Here is a 16,466-nt window from a genome sequence, read left to right as displayed (position 1 = left end):
TGTTTCAATTTTCTGTCTGAATTCTGTTTCTTCTAGAAGTCTGAATTTACCTTCCCTCAGCCTGTTATTTTCCTGGTTTTATGCTCAAATCCTTATGTTAAGGTCTGTAAATTTGGTCTGGTCATGGTTTTCCATTGATAGATTAAAGAATTGTTTTGGAATATACAAACCCTGTCAAGACATCCATTTCAAATTTGGTTCATGGTGGTGTGTTTTTGAGATATATTGTTGTTGCACTAGATGCTCTGAGGTTTCGTTCTGAAACTTTCAAAAAACAAGGATAAGCCTGTTTTCTCCTGCCTCCTGGTTATTCCGGCCAGGCTTCATCTTTCCGAGAACCGGAAAAAATTTTGGTTTATTTTCCTTTCTTCCCTGAATCTGTCTCGGGCAGAGAGGTTCAGCCTCAAATCTTTTGGAGGAAAGAATTGGTACCTTTCGGGTTAATGTCTGACATCTTGGGTTGATAGAAGCTGTCGTTTTTTAAATCTTCCAGCCTTTCCGTTGCTTACTACCTCATGTAATCGTCACCTTTCCTTAAATTCAGAAGACAACTGGACTTTTGGGAATTTATTATCTTCTAGGAAATTAAAAATTCTAATTCCCGAGACTTCCTGTTGTCAGTCATCCAGTCAGCATAGTCCTTGTTTTCTGGTTTGGGTATTTACTCTCTGGGTATTTTAATCAGAAAGGGACAAGTGTACATTCACTGCATGATTTATTTCCCGATCTGGAAGATCCTAATAAGGACTCTCTCAGTACAACCTTTAGGACAGAAGGGGATTTTGAAATGATGGATCTCGCGTCAGATGCATCGGTCACAGAGGCAATGATCCTAGCTGCCATTCAAGCCGAAAACCGTCATAGTGTTGCCATGTTGTCAAACGACTGGAAAGACACATTGGATGACGTGGTTGTACATCCGTCCTTACCTTCTAAGGACGTGGATAGTGGTGGCCTATCAAAGGCTGGAAATTTTAGAAAAGGCAAACAAAAGGTTGTTCAGCAAAAAGACTTTCGGCAAAAGAAATATGCTGATTTCGAGGCCTCAAACTGCTATAATAAGAATACAAAACCTGTTAAAACCGCCCCTCCTCCAGCAGCGATCAAGCTGGATAGTATCCACCTGTCTGATCACATAGAAAGTTTGTAGGATTTAGCCCTCGTGGGCCGATGGCACTTTCCAGAAATGGACGACTCAGAGATGCGGAAGTGGATAGAAATTAAATGGAAACCTCTGATCGGATATTCCCCCATTATAGCGAAACTGATGAAAGAATGGTATTGTTTCCATTTTTTGAGTGCAAGCGACCTGGCAGCTATCCAAAACCGTCCATGGGTACAGGGAAGGAGTTTTCTTGCACTTTATAAGTGGTATATTGGCTACAACCCGCTAAAGAACACCCCCTCTAATAACTTAATTTGGGTCAAACTTCCTGGTCTACCACTGGAGCTGTGGTCGAAGGAGACCTTAACAGAAATAGGAAATGCAATAGGAAAATGTGTTTATGTCGATCCCAGATGTTTAGGGGAAAAAGACAAACGTGTAGCCTGGGTACTCATAGAGAAAGCCTACAGAGGAGGATTTCCTGACAATATAGAGATATCTTGGAGAGACTTAAAAATTAACCAGAGACTGGACTTCTGGGGAGTCCCATTTAGATGCTCAGCATGCCATAGGATGGGGCACCTAATCAAAAACTGCCCTCGGCACCCTGTTCTTTTGAATAATCTACATCATGGAAAATCCAAGTTTGGATTAAATAATCATAGGAAAGAGATTCCATCCCCTGCAATAAGCTTATCTTCATCAGAATATAGTGATCTGCAAGGAGCTATTAATCCAGAAGAAAACCTTTGTATAATTTCTCCATCTACACACCCTCAGAGTCAGAGCATCATCCCGGAAACCCCATCTGATAAAATGGCTGACTATCTCCCTTCCATGCCTCCCCAGGAACCCGCTATTGATAAAGAAGTCCCCTCCCCCCCTCCGGTTCCTCAGCCATGCAAAGTTGCAAACCTGGACCCTCATATCACCTTTATTCCTTCTTCCTCATCGTCTCCAAGAAAGGAAAGATACCTATCTGAAAAAGGAAAGGAACCTATGGTTTCGCCAACACCGCTAAATTCCCCTGCTTCATCCCCATCAAATTCAATTGGCAGTGATCTGGACTATCTCTTAAGTAAAAAATCGCTTGAATTTGAACCCTTAACCATTCATAAGCCTGGAAAACCATCCTCTCCTCATATAAGTCCAAATTCTACAAAAAACATTACAGTGAGAAGGAAAAACAATAGGGGAAGTAGACATTTCAGGGGAAGAGAAGATGTAGCTGGCAGAGCAGTCTAGAATCTTTCCCTCGTTGATGTACCCATAATTGATATGTCACAAGAAGGGCCTCTTAGAGCAAGCATGGCCGAAAAGACAACTAAATGACTTTCATTATATCCTTGAATGTAAGGGGTCTGGGGGCAGGCCGAAAATTTTTGGAACTAAAGAATTTTTTCTATTCAGAACAACCAAAAATAATTTTTATCCAAGAAACCATGCATAACTCTCATGTATCTATATCCTATTTCAGGAAAATGTTTCCCTCTTGGCATATGTCTGCTTTGAATGCAAATGGCCTTTCTGGGGGCCTGGTGGTCTTATGGAATCTGGATTGGGTCAGAGCAAAGGCGTACAGATGTTTTGCGGGCATTCTTATATCGGCTTCAATTAGAGGGAAAGAATGCCCAATCAACATTCTAAACATTTATGCTCCTTACAAAAATAGAATACCATTTTGGGAAAAACTTTTTGCATCAGAAATCTTAGAAATTGAGTTTCTAATGATTGCAGGAGATCTAAATGCTACTTTAAATGCTGATGAATCTTGGGGAATCAGCAGGAAGAAAGACCCTCTAGCAGACCATATAAGATTTGAATTATTACACAGAAATCTTGTTGACATTAGACCGTCCAAAATGCTCCCGACATGGGATAATGGAAGGAGTGATGGGGCATATATAGCAAAAAGACTTGACAGGTTCATTCTACATGTCAGCATAATAGATAAACTGGGCATGCCCTTCTCAACAATTGGAAATGTGTTTATCTCAGACCATAGGCCGATTCTATTAAGCTGGAGAGAAAAGGCATTCAGAAGGGGGTACTCTTTCAAATTTAATAGGTCTTGGCTAGAAGAAGCAGATTTCAATGATGTTGTGAAAGGAACTTGGAAAGAACTGGCTGCAACTGGTAATAGACCCCCGTTTTTGACCTTCAGGGAAAAACTTTGTCATATGCAAAAGGTTGTCAAAGAATGGCAGATCAAAAAGAGGATTCAAAATAGAATAAACCTTACGGAGATTCAAAGGGAGCTGAACAACTGTTCTGTGGAAATGGCTACACATTCACTTCCTTTCAATACAAGATGTCGCATGAGTGAGCTTAAAAGACAAAAACAAAAAATCCTGGAGCAGGAAGAAGCTTTTTGGAGACTAAAGAGCAGGGCTATCTGGTTAGAGGAAGGGGACAAGAACACAAAATTCTTCCACAGGTTTGCAAGCTCAAGGCGTGAAAAAAACTCAATTTGGAAGATCAGTGATGGAAAAGGGGGTTATCTATACTCTCAACAAGACATTTCAGATGAGGCTGTGAAATACTTTCAAAATCATTATAAGAGATCAGAGGATTGCAGAATCCAGGACATCTTATGGGGCATCGACTTATTTCCAAAAATGTTTGATGATGAAAAAAATGAGCATCTCTTTCAGCCAATCACAGAGGAAGAACTGCTAGAAACAATGAGATCTTTCAAGAGGGATAAATCTCCAGGCCCAGATGGCTGGACCATTGAGTTCTTCATCCACTTTTTTGATCTCATAAAACATGATTTGCTAAGGATGGTAGAAGGTACCAGAATATCAGGAAGTATTCACCAGAATATCTCCTCAACTCTAATTGCCCTCATCCCAAAAAAAGGGGAAGCAGAATCTTTTCAAGATTTCAGGCCGATATCCCTCTGTAACATTTCTTTCAAAATCATCTCGAAAATTATTGCTGAAAGAATCAAGGTGACTTTATCAAATTTTCTAACAAAGGATCAACATGGATTTTTAAAAGGAAGAAATATCTTGGACGCTGTTGCAAACACACAAGAAAGCTTATTTTCCATGCAGTCTAAAAAAAGTGAAGCAGTTATCCTCAAAATTGATCTTCGAAAGGCATACGATTGCCTGGATTGGGGCTTCATCAGATGCTTACTTGCAAAGATTGGTCTCAATGCAAAAATAATAGAGTGGATCATGGCATGTGTTGAGAGGGTGAACTATGCAGTCATTATAAATGGGATACCATCCTCTTATTTTCCAGCTGAAAGGGGACTGCGTCAAGGATGCCCACTTTCCCCTCTATTGTTTATATTGGCAATGAATACTCTTAGTCTCCATATAAACAGGGCAGTTAGTGAAAAAAGGTGCCAGCCTCTGAGGATCTGCAGAAGCAATTATATCTCACACAACCTTTTCGTGGATGATATACTCATTTTTGCAATGTTATGCAGACTCACCTGGACATGCTTATATGACATCTTAAGACGTTTTCAAAAGGCCACAGGAATGCAAATTAATGAACATAAGTCAGTCTTTCTCCATAATGATGTCTGCATGGATTTAGTAGATTGGTTATCTTCTCTCTTTGGAATAGAGGCGCGCTCCATAAGGCATGGAATAAAATATTTAGGTTTCCAGCTAAAAGCAAAAGGTTACTCAAAATTGGATTGGCAATGGCTAATAGATAGGTACTACAAAAGGATATCGTTATGGGAATTTAAATGCCTATCAATGGCTGGAAGAGTTGTTTTATCTCAGTCAGTTCTAACACAACTAGCTGTTTTTTGGGCCCATTTATTCTTTCTTCCTGCAAGCATTATAAAGAAGATGAACAAGTTAACTGCTAACTTCATATGGGGCGGCCAATCAGAAAAAAGGAAATTTCATTTATCTAAATTGTCTGATATTTCATGGCCGAAGAAATTAGGTGGATGGGGCTTGTTGGACCTGCGAGATTTTGGTAAGGTGCTGCTATGCAAATCACTATGGAGAGGGATTTATGGAGAAGGCCCCTGGAGCAACACAATAAAAAAGAAATACATGGCAAGCAAAGATATCTCTTACTGGTATAGACTGGGGAGGATTGGATCCAGTTATGGGTCAGCAATATGGCTGAGTTTTCGTAAGGTTGAAAAGTACTTTTTAAGCAACTTAACTTGGAGCTTTCAATCTGGTAGCCGGATTCTCATTGGAGTTGATCCATTCCTGGGTGGACAGGAGGAAATCATCCCGCCTGAATCCCTCCTAAATTTTTTCCATAGAAAAGGAATTTTCACTTGGGACAAACTGATAGCTGAATGGCAGGGCCCTCTCCCTCTTTGGAAAGAGGCGGACAGTATGGGGATGTCGGATCTCTTAGCTCGGCAATGGAGAAATCTCAGAACTTCTTTGAGGAACTGTGGCATATTCCATACGTGGGATGCTGATATCCTTATTTGGAAGGATTTTAAAGGAACCTCCCTGATTCGTGTTAAGGATATATATCAGAATCTGATTGGGATAAAGAATGATCCACCAAGGCCGATTTTCCCACCAGCCTTTTGGAAATCGGGATGTCCTTCCAAGGCGATTCTATTCTCCTGGCTCGTATTCCACAATAAAAATTTAACATGGGAGAATCTGAAAAAAAGGAGTTGGCATGGCCCGGGTCTCTGTTTTATATGCAAGTCAGATGAGGAAAGCAATTTCCACATGTTCTTCAACTGCTGTATAACTCAACAAATATGGAAAGATCTGGCAAAGTTATATAAATTTCCTCACATCTCTCATGTTTCTACTAAAGAAGCTTTCCTATGGTGGAATGGGCAAAAGGAATCCTGGAGGCCTCTTATTATCATTTCTCTATGGTGTATTTGGAAATGGAGAAACAAAGCTATCTTTAATGACAGTAAAGAGCCTTTTATGGGAACTCTTCAAAACATCATTGCTCTTTATGACTCTTTACCACAGAAACCACAAAAGCAAAAAAAGTGTAATCAGAAGGAGCAAGTACAAAATCACTCAATGCTTCCAAGAGCGTATTTCGATGGTGCTGCTCAGAATGGCACATGTGGTTGTGGCATTCACATTATCATAAATGAAAAAGATCAATTTCTCATTGCCTGGAATGGAGGAAAGGGCACGAATAGTAAAGCCGAGGCGATGGCCCTTGCAGGCCTTTTATCCTTTTGTCGTTTCTTTAACATTCAGTTTGTGTCAATTTTTGGAGATTCAAAAGTCATGGTTGATTTTGTAGCAGGAAAGAGCCACATCAACAGCCCTCTCCTTATAGGTTGGCTGGACAGAATCAGGTTCCTTTGGAAGAAATTGGATGGATGCTCCATCCAGCACATTTTCAGATCACAGAATCAGCAAGCAGATACCTTATCAAAGGAAGGTCTCCTTTTGGAGCAAGGTATATGGTACATGAAGGTAAAATTTGGCCAGGTTTTTAATTTCAAATCCTTTTGTTTTTAGTTTTGCATCTGGCTTTAGTTTTTTTCGGTCTTTTCTTCCATACAGCTCTGATTATGCCTGAAGCAATTTTGGAATCTCCTTGAACAAGTTTCTGAATACTGTTTCTCTCTTTGGAGAGATCTTTATGCTTCTATTTTAGCAATGTATCTGGTTATCATGCTTTTTTTGACAGCAACTTGTGTCAGCTCAATGGGCTGGTCAATTTCTGAAAATCCAAAGTCAGCTAAAATAGCCCCTATGAAGATCTATCTGTAAAATGTATCTGTCCATTATATATCTTATATAATACATCATGCTTTTTCTTTCTAAGAAAAAAATGGTTTGGGAAGATTCTATCTTCATCATATCTAATATATTATACAGATTGGGCTGAGAATTGAACCGGTGACTTCACGTCAAGGATACCATACAGATCGGGTGGGGAATTGAACCGGTGACTTCAAGTCAAGGATATGATACAGATTAGGTGCAGAATTGAATAGGTGACTTCACAATAAGGAGTGCCTTAACAGAGCACCCAATCACCATCTATCCAAGACCTTATAGGCATAGTATACTAAAATTATATTAAAAAGAAATAATATATATCTATATATATCTATATATATATATATATATATATATATAGATAGATAGATAGATAGATAGATAGATAGATATAATTTTAAAGTATTATAGATGTTGTATTTTAGTGAAAAGTATAAATTAGTTACTGCTAGAACGGAACATGAAGTAATCTTAGAGAGTAATATGTATCATACAAAAGAGACAGATAGACATAAAAGTAATAGAGAAAAGACAAAACCATGCTTGTATTAGATATATCTCAACATGTAACCAACCAATTGCAAGGAGCCAAGTACATACATATTTATATCCTTGTAGACAATTACAACCTTTTAATTGTCTCAACTAGTTATGTTGGTTGATTGAACAAAAGATCTAGTTGACTTATAATACATCTTTAATTTCTTGACTCCACTAGGCTAGTCAACTAGGTCGACTAGCTCCTCCAATATCTAACCCATCCTTTATGCTTTCTTTCGTTCAAAGAAGGGGGAGACTTGGATATATATAAAATTTTAGACTGAAATTTCAAAACTGATAAAGTGAGAGAATAAGAGAATGAGAATGAGTTGGTTGATTCTTTGTTTGATTGTTCAATATGGAGTCGCTGAGGATATAGATGACTTTGCTCGAGTATAGAACTCTGTTGTTGTAGTTTAATTGAACTAATTTGTTTCCCTCAACTTGACTGTGTTTTCCTCATTGTAAACATGTATGTACCTTCTCATTTTGAAATCGTCTTGGAATTCTTATCTACTAAAAGAGTTGAGGAGATAAGAATCTTAATTACCCAAGCTTGAGATGTGAGGGATTTTGGAGAACTTTGTACTTGCAATAGATAACAACTTAGGCACAAGAATGGGTAAATTTGGTGAGGCTCGCAATTTCATGTGCAGACTTGGTATGTGCACATTGTTATTAATTTCATCTATGATGTCAAGTTATGTTTATGCCATTGCATTTATGTTAATTGTTTCCTTTAATTTTGACTCTTTGGGGCACGTGGCTAGACTGCTTTGGTGTTTTTCATGGTAGGTGAACTTTTTTAATATGACAAGTCACCATATAAATTAATTGTGTTGAGTAAATTATGTCCATTGGTTTTAACATATAGGTTAGGTAAGGTCCTTTTTCTAGCTTGAGAGTTGAAGTCGAATTGTGGTCTCCCACTTGTGTTTTTGGTCGAATTGAATTGTCCATTTTTTTAGAACATTGTAAAAGCCTATATCGGTCAGCAATATTTTCTCTTCTCATGTTGATCCAATCAATTATTCCCTCCTATGTTTTGATGTGATCTTTTGCTAGGAATTTTTTTTTAATCTTTAACTCACTCCATTACTATGACATGCAGTTGGCATGTTGATCCTTTTGATGATACTTATTTAATAGCATGCTTGATCGAGATGGGATAATTATGTTTTTTGTCATCCATCTCGATGCATTCAAAGTGGAAAATTTGGAAGAATCAGATCATGGGACCTTTTTTACAATTTGGACCTACTTTGGCAAAACAGGGTCTGAAACTTTCCGAGAGCATTTTGAGACATCAAACAATGTTTTTTGGGGGTAAAAATTTGTTTATTTAGTGTTCCAACATTTCATGTTTTTCTATATAGAAGGTGTATGAAATGCGTCAATCAGAGTTTGTATGCAAAAGTTATGCCACTGAGGAGTTGACCTTCCTGTTTTCACTCCTATTGTTTGGGAGGATATCGCGTCAGCCCCCATTATTCATGGAAAAGGGCCTAGCCATGTGATTATGGCGTAAAATAATATAGAAGAGTTTATATTGCATCTCTAGTTAAGTGTTGATGTAGTCAAAATTAACCACTAGTAGACTATTGGGCTATGTTATGATCATACCACTAAGAGGAAGAGGCATTCCATTCTTTAGAAAGAATTTTGTTTTATAGTTGAGCAAAGATAGCATGGAGAGATAGGAGCTAGAGCACATAGAGAGGATCTATGCACTGTAGCCGTGCATGGGCCTCAAACATTACTTATTTCTACCTACAACCATACTTCTAGGCAGAGAAAGGGAGTGAAACGACCTCACCTTCCAGTTGGGTTTTCTCCCAAAAGGGTTTCCCAGAGAGTATATATTATGTCTTTTGTGTTTGTGTGTGATTATTTTCTCATTCTCTATTTTTCTGCATAATTTTCATTCACATTCATGCACTAATTATAGTTAAATATACAGATCTTAAATTTTAATAAAACTGTAATAATATAGAATCTCATATTTTTAATATAATATTATTAGATCTATTGTGATAAACCATCTAGTGGAATATCCACAGTATTTTACAGATCAATGCTTCTTACTATAACTAATTCTATAATTTCTTCATTTATTAATAATTTTTACTATTAACTTATGTTTAGTTACGAATTAAATTTAAACTACCATACATAAAGTCAAGAGGCTAGACTACCACAATGTGGTTCTTAGTGTAGCCCATGTTCACTAACACCTCGACAAGGTTTTCATAAATAGGCATGTCAAAGTTATGATATATATATATATATATATATATATATATATATATATATATATATATATATATATATATATATATATATATATATATATATATATATATTCAACTAAGAATTGTTTACTACATATTCAAATAGATTACCTTGAATTGTCTTCACCTGCACTACACCTAAAGGTCATATGTCTTCTACTACAAACACCCTTACCCATGCAATTTTTAGTTTTCTTTCTTTATGCATTACTTTACTATCATACAAAAGTGCTAAATATCCTACTTTAAGTGCTTTTATTTTAAATTCTAGTCAAGAAAAGCCTTTTGCTTTAGTTTCTTTGCTTCTTGTTGGTGGAATGCATATAATTTGTCTTCTTCTAGTTCATGAAGTTGTTCAAGCCATTCTCTTCTGACATTTTTGATGGAATATTCTAGAACAATTGACACTCTTCTTGAATTTGTTGTATAATACAATGGTATTATTGTTTATTGTCCATAGACCACCCATAGACTAGCTTAAAGGGGATGTGTCTAGTAGATTGTTTATATGTCATCTAATACTTCGATAAAGTTGATGGGATTTGATATGATCATCCTAGTTATCTCTCATGATAATACATATATTACTAAGTCTTTTATGTAACATTTTGTTAAATGACTCTAACGCGTTGTTATTCTATGGATGTGTTGATGTTGCTGGATGTCACAAACATTGTATGGGGATCTCCCCAATGTGAAGTCCCAAACATACCTCACAACATTTGGTGTAGGAGTCTAATTGAGTCATACAGTCTGAACACCATTGGAAATGTTTCAAAGATATGCCTTGGTTATGATTACGCACAAGAAAATACAACACCTCTTTGGGGCAGCAAGTATCTAAGCTTTGTGAGACACCTAATGTAAGATGCATGAAGGAACATCCATGAATGGTAAAGGAAAATGAGCCTCCGATTAAAAAAATAGTAGTACTATCCTTAAGGAAGACTAGAAAATTAAGAGAAAGACTTGTCGAATACCTGTAGATTAGTCCACATAATAAACAACAACCATTAAAACATAACGACACTCATCAAATAACAACCATAGCTAAGAAATGCATTAGTTCATTCACTTAGTATTTAATTAAAGAAACATAAATTGTAAACATAATAAGAATAGTCCTATTATATCTATGGTACATCTATGAAGTGTTGGCTCATAGAGATTCTAATTAAGAGTGAAATATCCCAAGTACATTATGACATGAATGAAACACTATATTCAGTAGTGGAGCATGAAGCCACAACTTGCTTCTCCAAAGAATGATATATCCCTATGCACTACAACAGAAGACAAGGCAAGACTCCTCCAATCCAAGCCCCTAGCTTGAGTTGTAAGGAGATATTGATAACAAATAACAATTACCTTTGAGATTCCTCATGACTCTTCCACTCCTATGACTATTCATTTTCTATTCATGAAATATTAAATTCCATATGTAACTATTCACATTCCACATGTGTCCCTTGGGCTTCATTACATACCATTTATTACATAAGACAAATGACATATGAGATGGTGGCTATATAATACAAAATTTATAATGGGACAAATTCTCATAAAAATAATAAATCATTTTCTTCCTCATAGAGCTCATTTGTAATGTATGTGTGACATGCTCTAAACTCCATTGAGATGGCTTTGCCATGAACTGGAAACTTACATCCATATCACATATTCACCTCCAGTGCCTCAGTTAATAGAGTCTTGGAGCTTGATTTTACATTATTCCATAAACATGAAAGATTCCTACGAGCTTTCACAGGTGCGATGACGTACTTTAAAATAGTTTTCTTGGCTACCTTCAAGCCTTCCTATTATGTTGCTTGCTTGATTGTCAATGTATTGTGCGTTCTCCTTGAATATTATCTCTCTGCCTTTGATTACTTCAAGTGTTCCTATTGTCGGCATCCCATGTTTTTGTGTGAGAGACTTGAAACCATTATACAGTTGATTATAGGAAACAATAGTACTAACTAATTGTTCTCCAAGAAGCATGTAATTCTGATGGTGGAGTGTCAATTGTAATTTTTTTATCTCTACGAAAATCCTGTCTTTCTTTACCAAATGTTGTGGAGCATATGGATACTCAGAAGCCCACTCCTAAATACGGACAACCACTTTGTTTTCTACTTTTAGAATTTTTACCACTCCTGCTTTCTTCTGAATGCCAATGAGAGGAGTCACCACCTCTTGTATAAGTATCATCTCATCATATATATATGCCATGGTTTCCTCCATTGTCCCTAGTTCCTCCTGCATGTATGATTGTCATTTTTTAGTGTTGAAACTTTGTGATGATGTGTGTTAATTCTCTACCACAAGATCTTTTGCTTGTTGCTTCACTACAACAAGTTATTTCTTCAATCTAGCATTCTCACTTAGTAGATATTTGGAGTTGTCCTTTGTTTTTGTGGTAAAAGCAAAATTTCCTGCCATGATTTCCCTAAGATTACTTCTATTTTTGGTATTTATCACATTCTTTGCAGAAACTAAGACTCATTTTGAGGATCCTTCAAAAACTATCGGTGCCTCTAGTACACGATCCTCTTCTTAGGTTGATCAAATTTGACATTGCAGAAATCCATGACTCTAATTTTTGGTGGAGGTGTTATTCCCATTTCTCCGAATGGAAGATGAACACCTGTGAGAGGAGGCTGCTATGGGGAACCTAGTTCATCATCCATGGGTTTTATGGTATCTTCCCCCTCTAACTCTTCCTCTTTTATGTCCTGAGTCAGTTGTTCTTCTTCCTATCTCTATGAAGCTTCTTCCTCCTAGAACTGACTTTGTTGTTCTTCTTACATTCTTCTCATCTCCTCTTCTTCCTCTTGTTGCTTCTCAAGAAACTCATATTACTTACTCTTTTCCTCTTCTTCTTCTTATCTCTTCCCCTTTTCTACTTGAATAGCTCTTGAGTTCTAAGGAAAATATTTCTATTTCCTACTACTCTCTCCTTTCGAATCATACTTGATCCTCTTCTTAGGATCTAATTTCCTAGATTGAGGGGTTATCTATTTTTCCTCCTGGACCTGCGTAAATTATGTTGGTGGTTCCTGGGGTGAACTAGTCTCTGCTACTAGATCTTTCTTTCTAACTGCATTGTACTAGTTCTTCAACTTTTCATCTTCTATCATGCACGTCGATGAATACCTTGTATTGAAGCTAATCCTTTCACAATTCTCATTGCATACTCTCTTGGGATCATATCCATGAAGGTATTTAGTGGTGAAGTGCAAGCAATCCGACTCTTGTATTTCTATTGTTGTCACTTTGTGGCTCTTCAACTCATATAATTTGATCCTCCAAGGGAAGTTGGGCCAAGGCGATTTATTCCTCTTATGAAGAACTCCTGACAATCCCTTGTCCAATTGATTGGCTACTTCTGACATGATCATCATATTGATCACATATCATGGCATGCGATGAGGGGAAATCCAAAAACCAAAACATCTTATGTATGTTCCCTCAGGTGTTGCAAGCTAATTCATGATATCTCATAGTTACTCCTTCACCTGATAAGTCATGCAAGGAGGATCGATCTCGAATATCATATGGAATATAATTGCAAAGAAGTGCTTAGCCAATCTGTGATATGCGCCAGTTCTAGTACATTTATGCGAACATATATTGTGCATAGATTCCATCTAGAAGAAATGGAGACATGTAGAATTATAGGGCCTAGTTCACCCTCAAGGATGCTTTTTCCTACCCCACATGATGTTGCAACTCAATGGCAATATATCTCCCCATATATATCCAGTTTCCCTCAAACACATCATTGTTCTTGCAACCATGCAACTAGAAACACACATAAATCAAACATTGATATACATCTATGAGGATCTTAGTCAGATAGACTACATATCCTAAGGGGTCCAATTCCAATAAATTCCTGGGAATGCATACTATGCACTGATTCCATCAAAAGAGAAATTTAGACATGTAGAATTCTGAGTCCCGGTTCACCCTCAAGGATGCTTTTTCCTACCCCACATGATGCTACAAATCAAAGGGCAATATATCTTCCCAACTAAAAACTCTTCCATGGGTCACCACCACATTGTTCATTTTTATCCTATTTTCCTCAAACACCTTAGCATTCTTGCACCCATGCACCTAAAAAAACATGGTTATCAAATGATTTATACATCTTTGAGGATATTAGTCAGATAGACTATGGATAGGTGATGGTGAAACTTAGCATGCTCTTGACACCATGATTTGATAATATCCCTTGTGTCAAGGTTGACCCATCAAATATGGAAGTCAACATTTGCATATTTTATGGGCTTAAGCATCTTGTAGTACATATACATGTCTTCTCTATAATAATTGGAAAGCTAACCACCACTCTCACTGCGAAGCACAAGATGAGTGTCATCCATATGTGTAATAATCCACTCAATCACTTATGCACAAGGGATGACCGGGAATATGCATGTGATCTTATGCATATGGGACTTCTTAATGTCGATGTACACTTCCAAGTCCTCCAAGTTCTCAAGAATTTTTTTATGTATGATTGTGTTGTATATACCACTTCATGTGACCTCAATAGACTTTCAATGAAGCATTATGTTTCAATGTAAATGGGAATGGTTGGCTTGGTAACTTCAATAGTTTCCTCAATGCTTGCTTCTAAGACTTCTTTGGAAGCCACTTTACGGGCAAGCATGGCTCCAACAAATGATGAAAAAGTGACAATACTTGTAGCTTGAACATTTGTTGGTGTAAAAGAACTCATAATGACAAGATTAGTTTAATTCAACCAACTATGCAACAATACCTCATAAATCATGTACAAGTAGCCATCAAATCTGACCAATCATGAAAATATGTCAATGATAGTGAAAAATCACTTGCATGCACAAGAAAATAGACATGCAAATTAGGAGGTCACACTTTGAAAGCATAAAGGAAAGTCAAAGGTCATTTGAGGCTTTTTAATGTGCTCATGCACTCAAGCAAGGGAAGGAGAGCATCAAGGGTGCACTAGCTCACTCCGAAGGGTTTAAGGGTGTGTTATCGGACCTTCAGGCCTTCACAGTGTGCTCATGTGCTCAAGGAGATAGAGAGGGCACACTGGCACACTCCTAAGGGACAAAGTTACATGCCTTCAATCCGTTAGCCCTTTAGGGTGCACTCATGCGCTCAAATATAAGGAGGGTGCATTAGCACATGCGAAAGGGATGAAGGAAAATCATTTGAGTCCTCAAGGTGCACTCATGCACTCAAAGGAAGGCACAATTCTACACGATGAAGGAGTGTGCTCAAGAGGGAAAATTGGTCATTCAAGGTGTAGATTTCAAGGTTGATTGATCTTTGAGTTCCAAAACTATGCTCTACCCAAGTAAACCTGAAGAATAAGTTTGAAAGCAATATTTTATGATATGAATGAGAAGAAGAAATATATGCAAGATTATATGTGTCTTGTTGCATTCATGGTTAAATGTGAAAGGTTAAGGAATGTGCGGAGTCTCTACATGTGACAGAAAATTAGAACACGAAAAATGAAGATTAAACAGAAATGCTAGTAAATAAACTGAAAAACAAAGAAACAAAAGAAATAAAAGCAAGATTGGAAGTGAAATCATGAATGACAATGAAAAAATTCGACATGAAAAACTTACCGGTAATGCAGGTTGATGAAGTGTTTCTTGATCCACATTTGTGTGCCGAACCTAGATGAGAGTCATTATGCAAATGAATGATTAACCAGGTTAATTTAAAACACACTAGTAGAAAATGATGAAATTAATGGCTAGGTAACTTAAAACGTTAGTCACTATATCTTTTCTAATGAAATAATACCAAAGTGAACAATATTAATTGATTAACTAAAAATGACTAGAATAAATGACTAATTTAGTCCCAGGTTAAAATATACGACTAGATAATAAGTAATACAACTAAAAAAGACTAGCGTGAATTACTAATTTAGTCTAGTAACATAAATATGACTACTTATTAAGTAATACAATAATACAAATCAATGGTCTATCTTAGCCATTTTAATTATGTCACTTCAGAAATCTAAACATGCAAGTGATAGGGGATTCAAAATTTGTTATCTATTAGCTAAAATGTTATACATCCTTAAACACTTATTTACTACATCAATGGACTATTAGAGTTATGAAGCTGACTAGAACCTTCATAGTTATACCTTTTAATCACATTCATAGGGAATTACATTAAAATATTTATAGATTCTCCAAAATTCAAGTGTTCTTATCGTTGGGTCAAATACATTATGAGGAATACCTACAAGGAGAAGTGTTGAGTAATTAGTAGAGGACACATTTCCTTTAGTTGAAAACTTAACTTTTCATGCATATCGACAATTTTTTATTATTAGGTTCATATCCATTGAAATTAGGATACTAGTTTTTAACTTGGATACCATGTTATTTATCTCGTTTGAACATACATTATGGACATAGAAGTACTAGGATTTTGATATTGCCTGAACATTAGATGTAGAACATATTACAATATCATTTCATTTAGGTAAAGAAAATTTAGTGTATGTTAGATGATGTAAATTACATCTTTGCATTAATATTAATACAAAATAATGTCGTTTTCTTATTGGAAAAACAAATTATGGCATTTCCCACCACCTAAGTTATTAGACATAATTCACGTAGGAATACATGCAACTACAAGATTTGTTTCTTAGCTGCTAAAGATGGTTTGATTTCATAATAGCGATGATCATTATTTGTTTTCTTGGTACCATATGTCAATTTTGGGCTTCCATGATGTCTCTATGATGGTTCAGATTCCTCTTAATATGCATGTGAACCC

The 16,466-nt window shown here is 36.6% G+C and overlaps 1 protein-coding gene across 1 annotated transcript in view; it reads left to right on the top strand.

Moving 5' to 3' along the window:
* The first annotated feature begins 2,604 nt into the window (after nt 1–2,604).
* The window catches only part of LOC149157682 (uncharacterized), a 74,931-nt gene continuing 61,069 nt past the window's right edge, over nt 2,605–16,466 (top strand). Inside the window, exon 1 of the mRNA XM_089433759.1 lies at nt 2,605–6,507. Within this exon, the coding sequence (XP_089289885.1) occupies nt 2,605–6,507 (3,903 nt within the window). The remainder of the gene's footprint in view (nt 6,508–16,466) is intronic.

The sequence above is a fragment of the Pinus tabuliformis genome, chromosome 5_2 (genome assembly GCF_031772625.1).
Source record: "Pinus tabuliformis cultivar Carrire ecotype Pingquan chromosome 5_2, CPIR1, whole genome shotgun sequence".
Classification (NCBI taxonomy): Eukaryota; Viridiplantae; Streptophyta; class Pinopsida; order Pinales; family Pinaceae; genus Pinus; species Pinus tabuliformis.
This window is presented reverse-complemented; position numbering and strand designations above follow the sequence as displayed.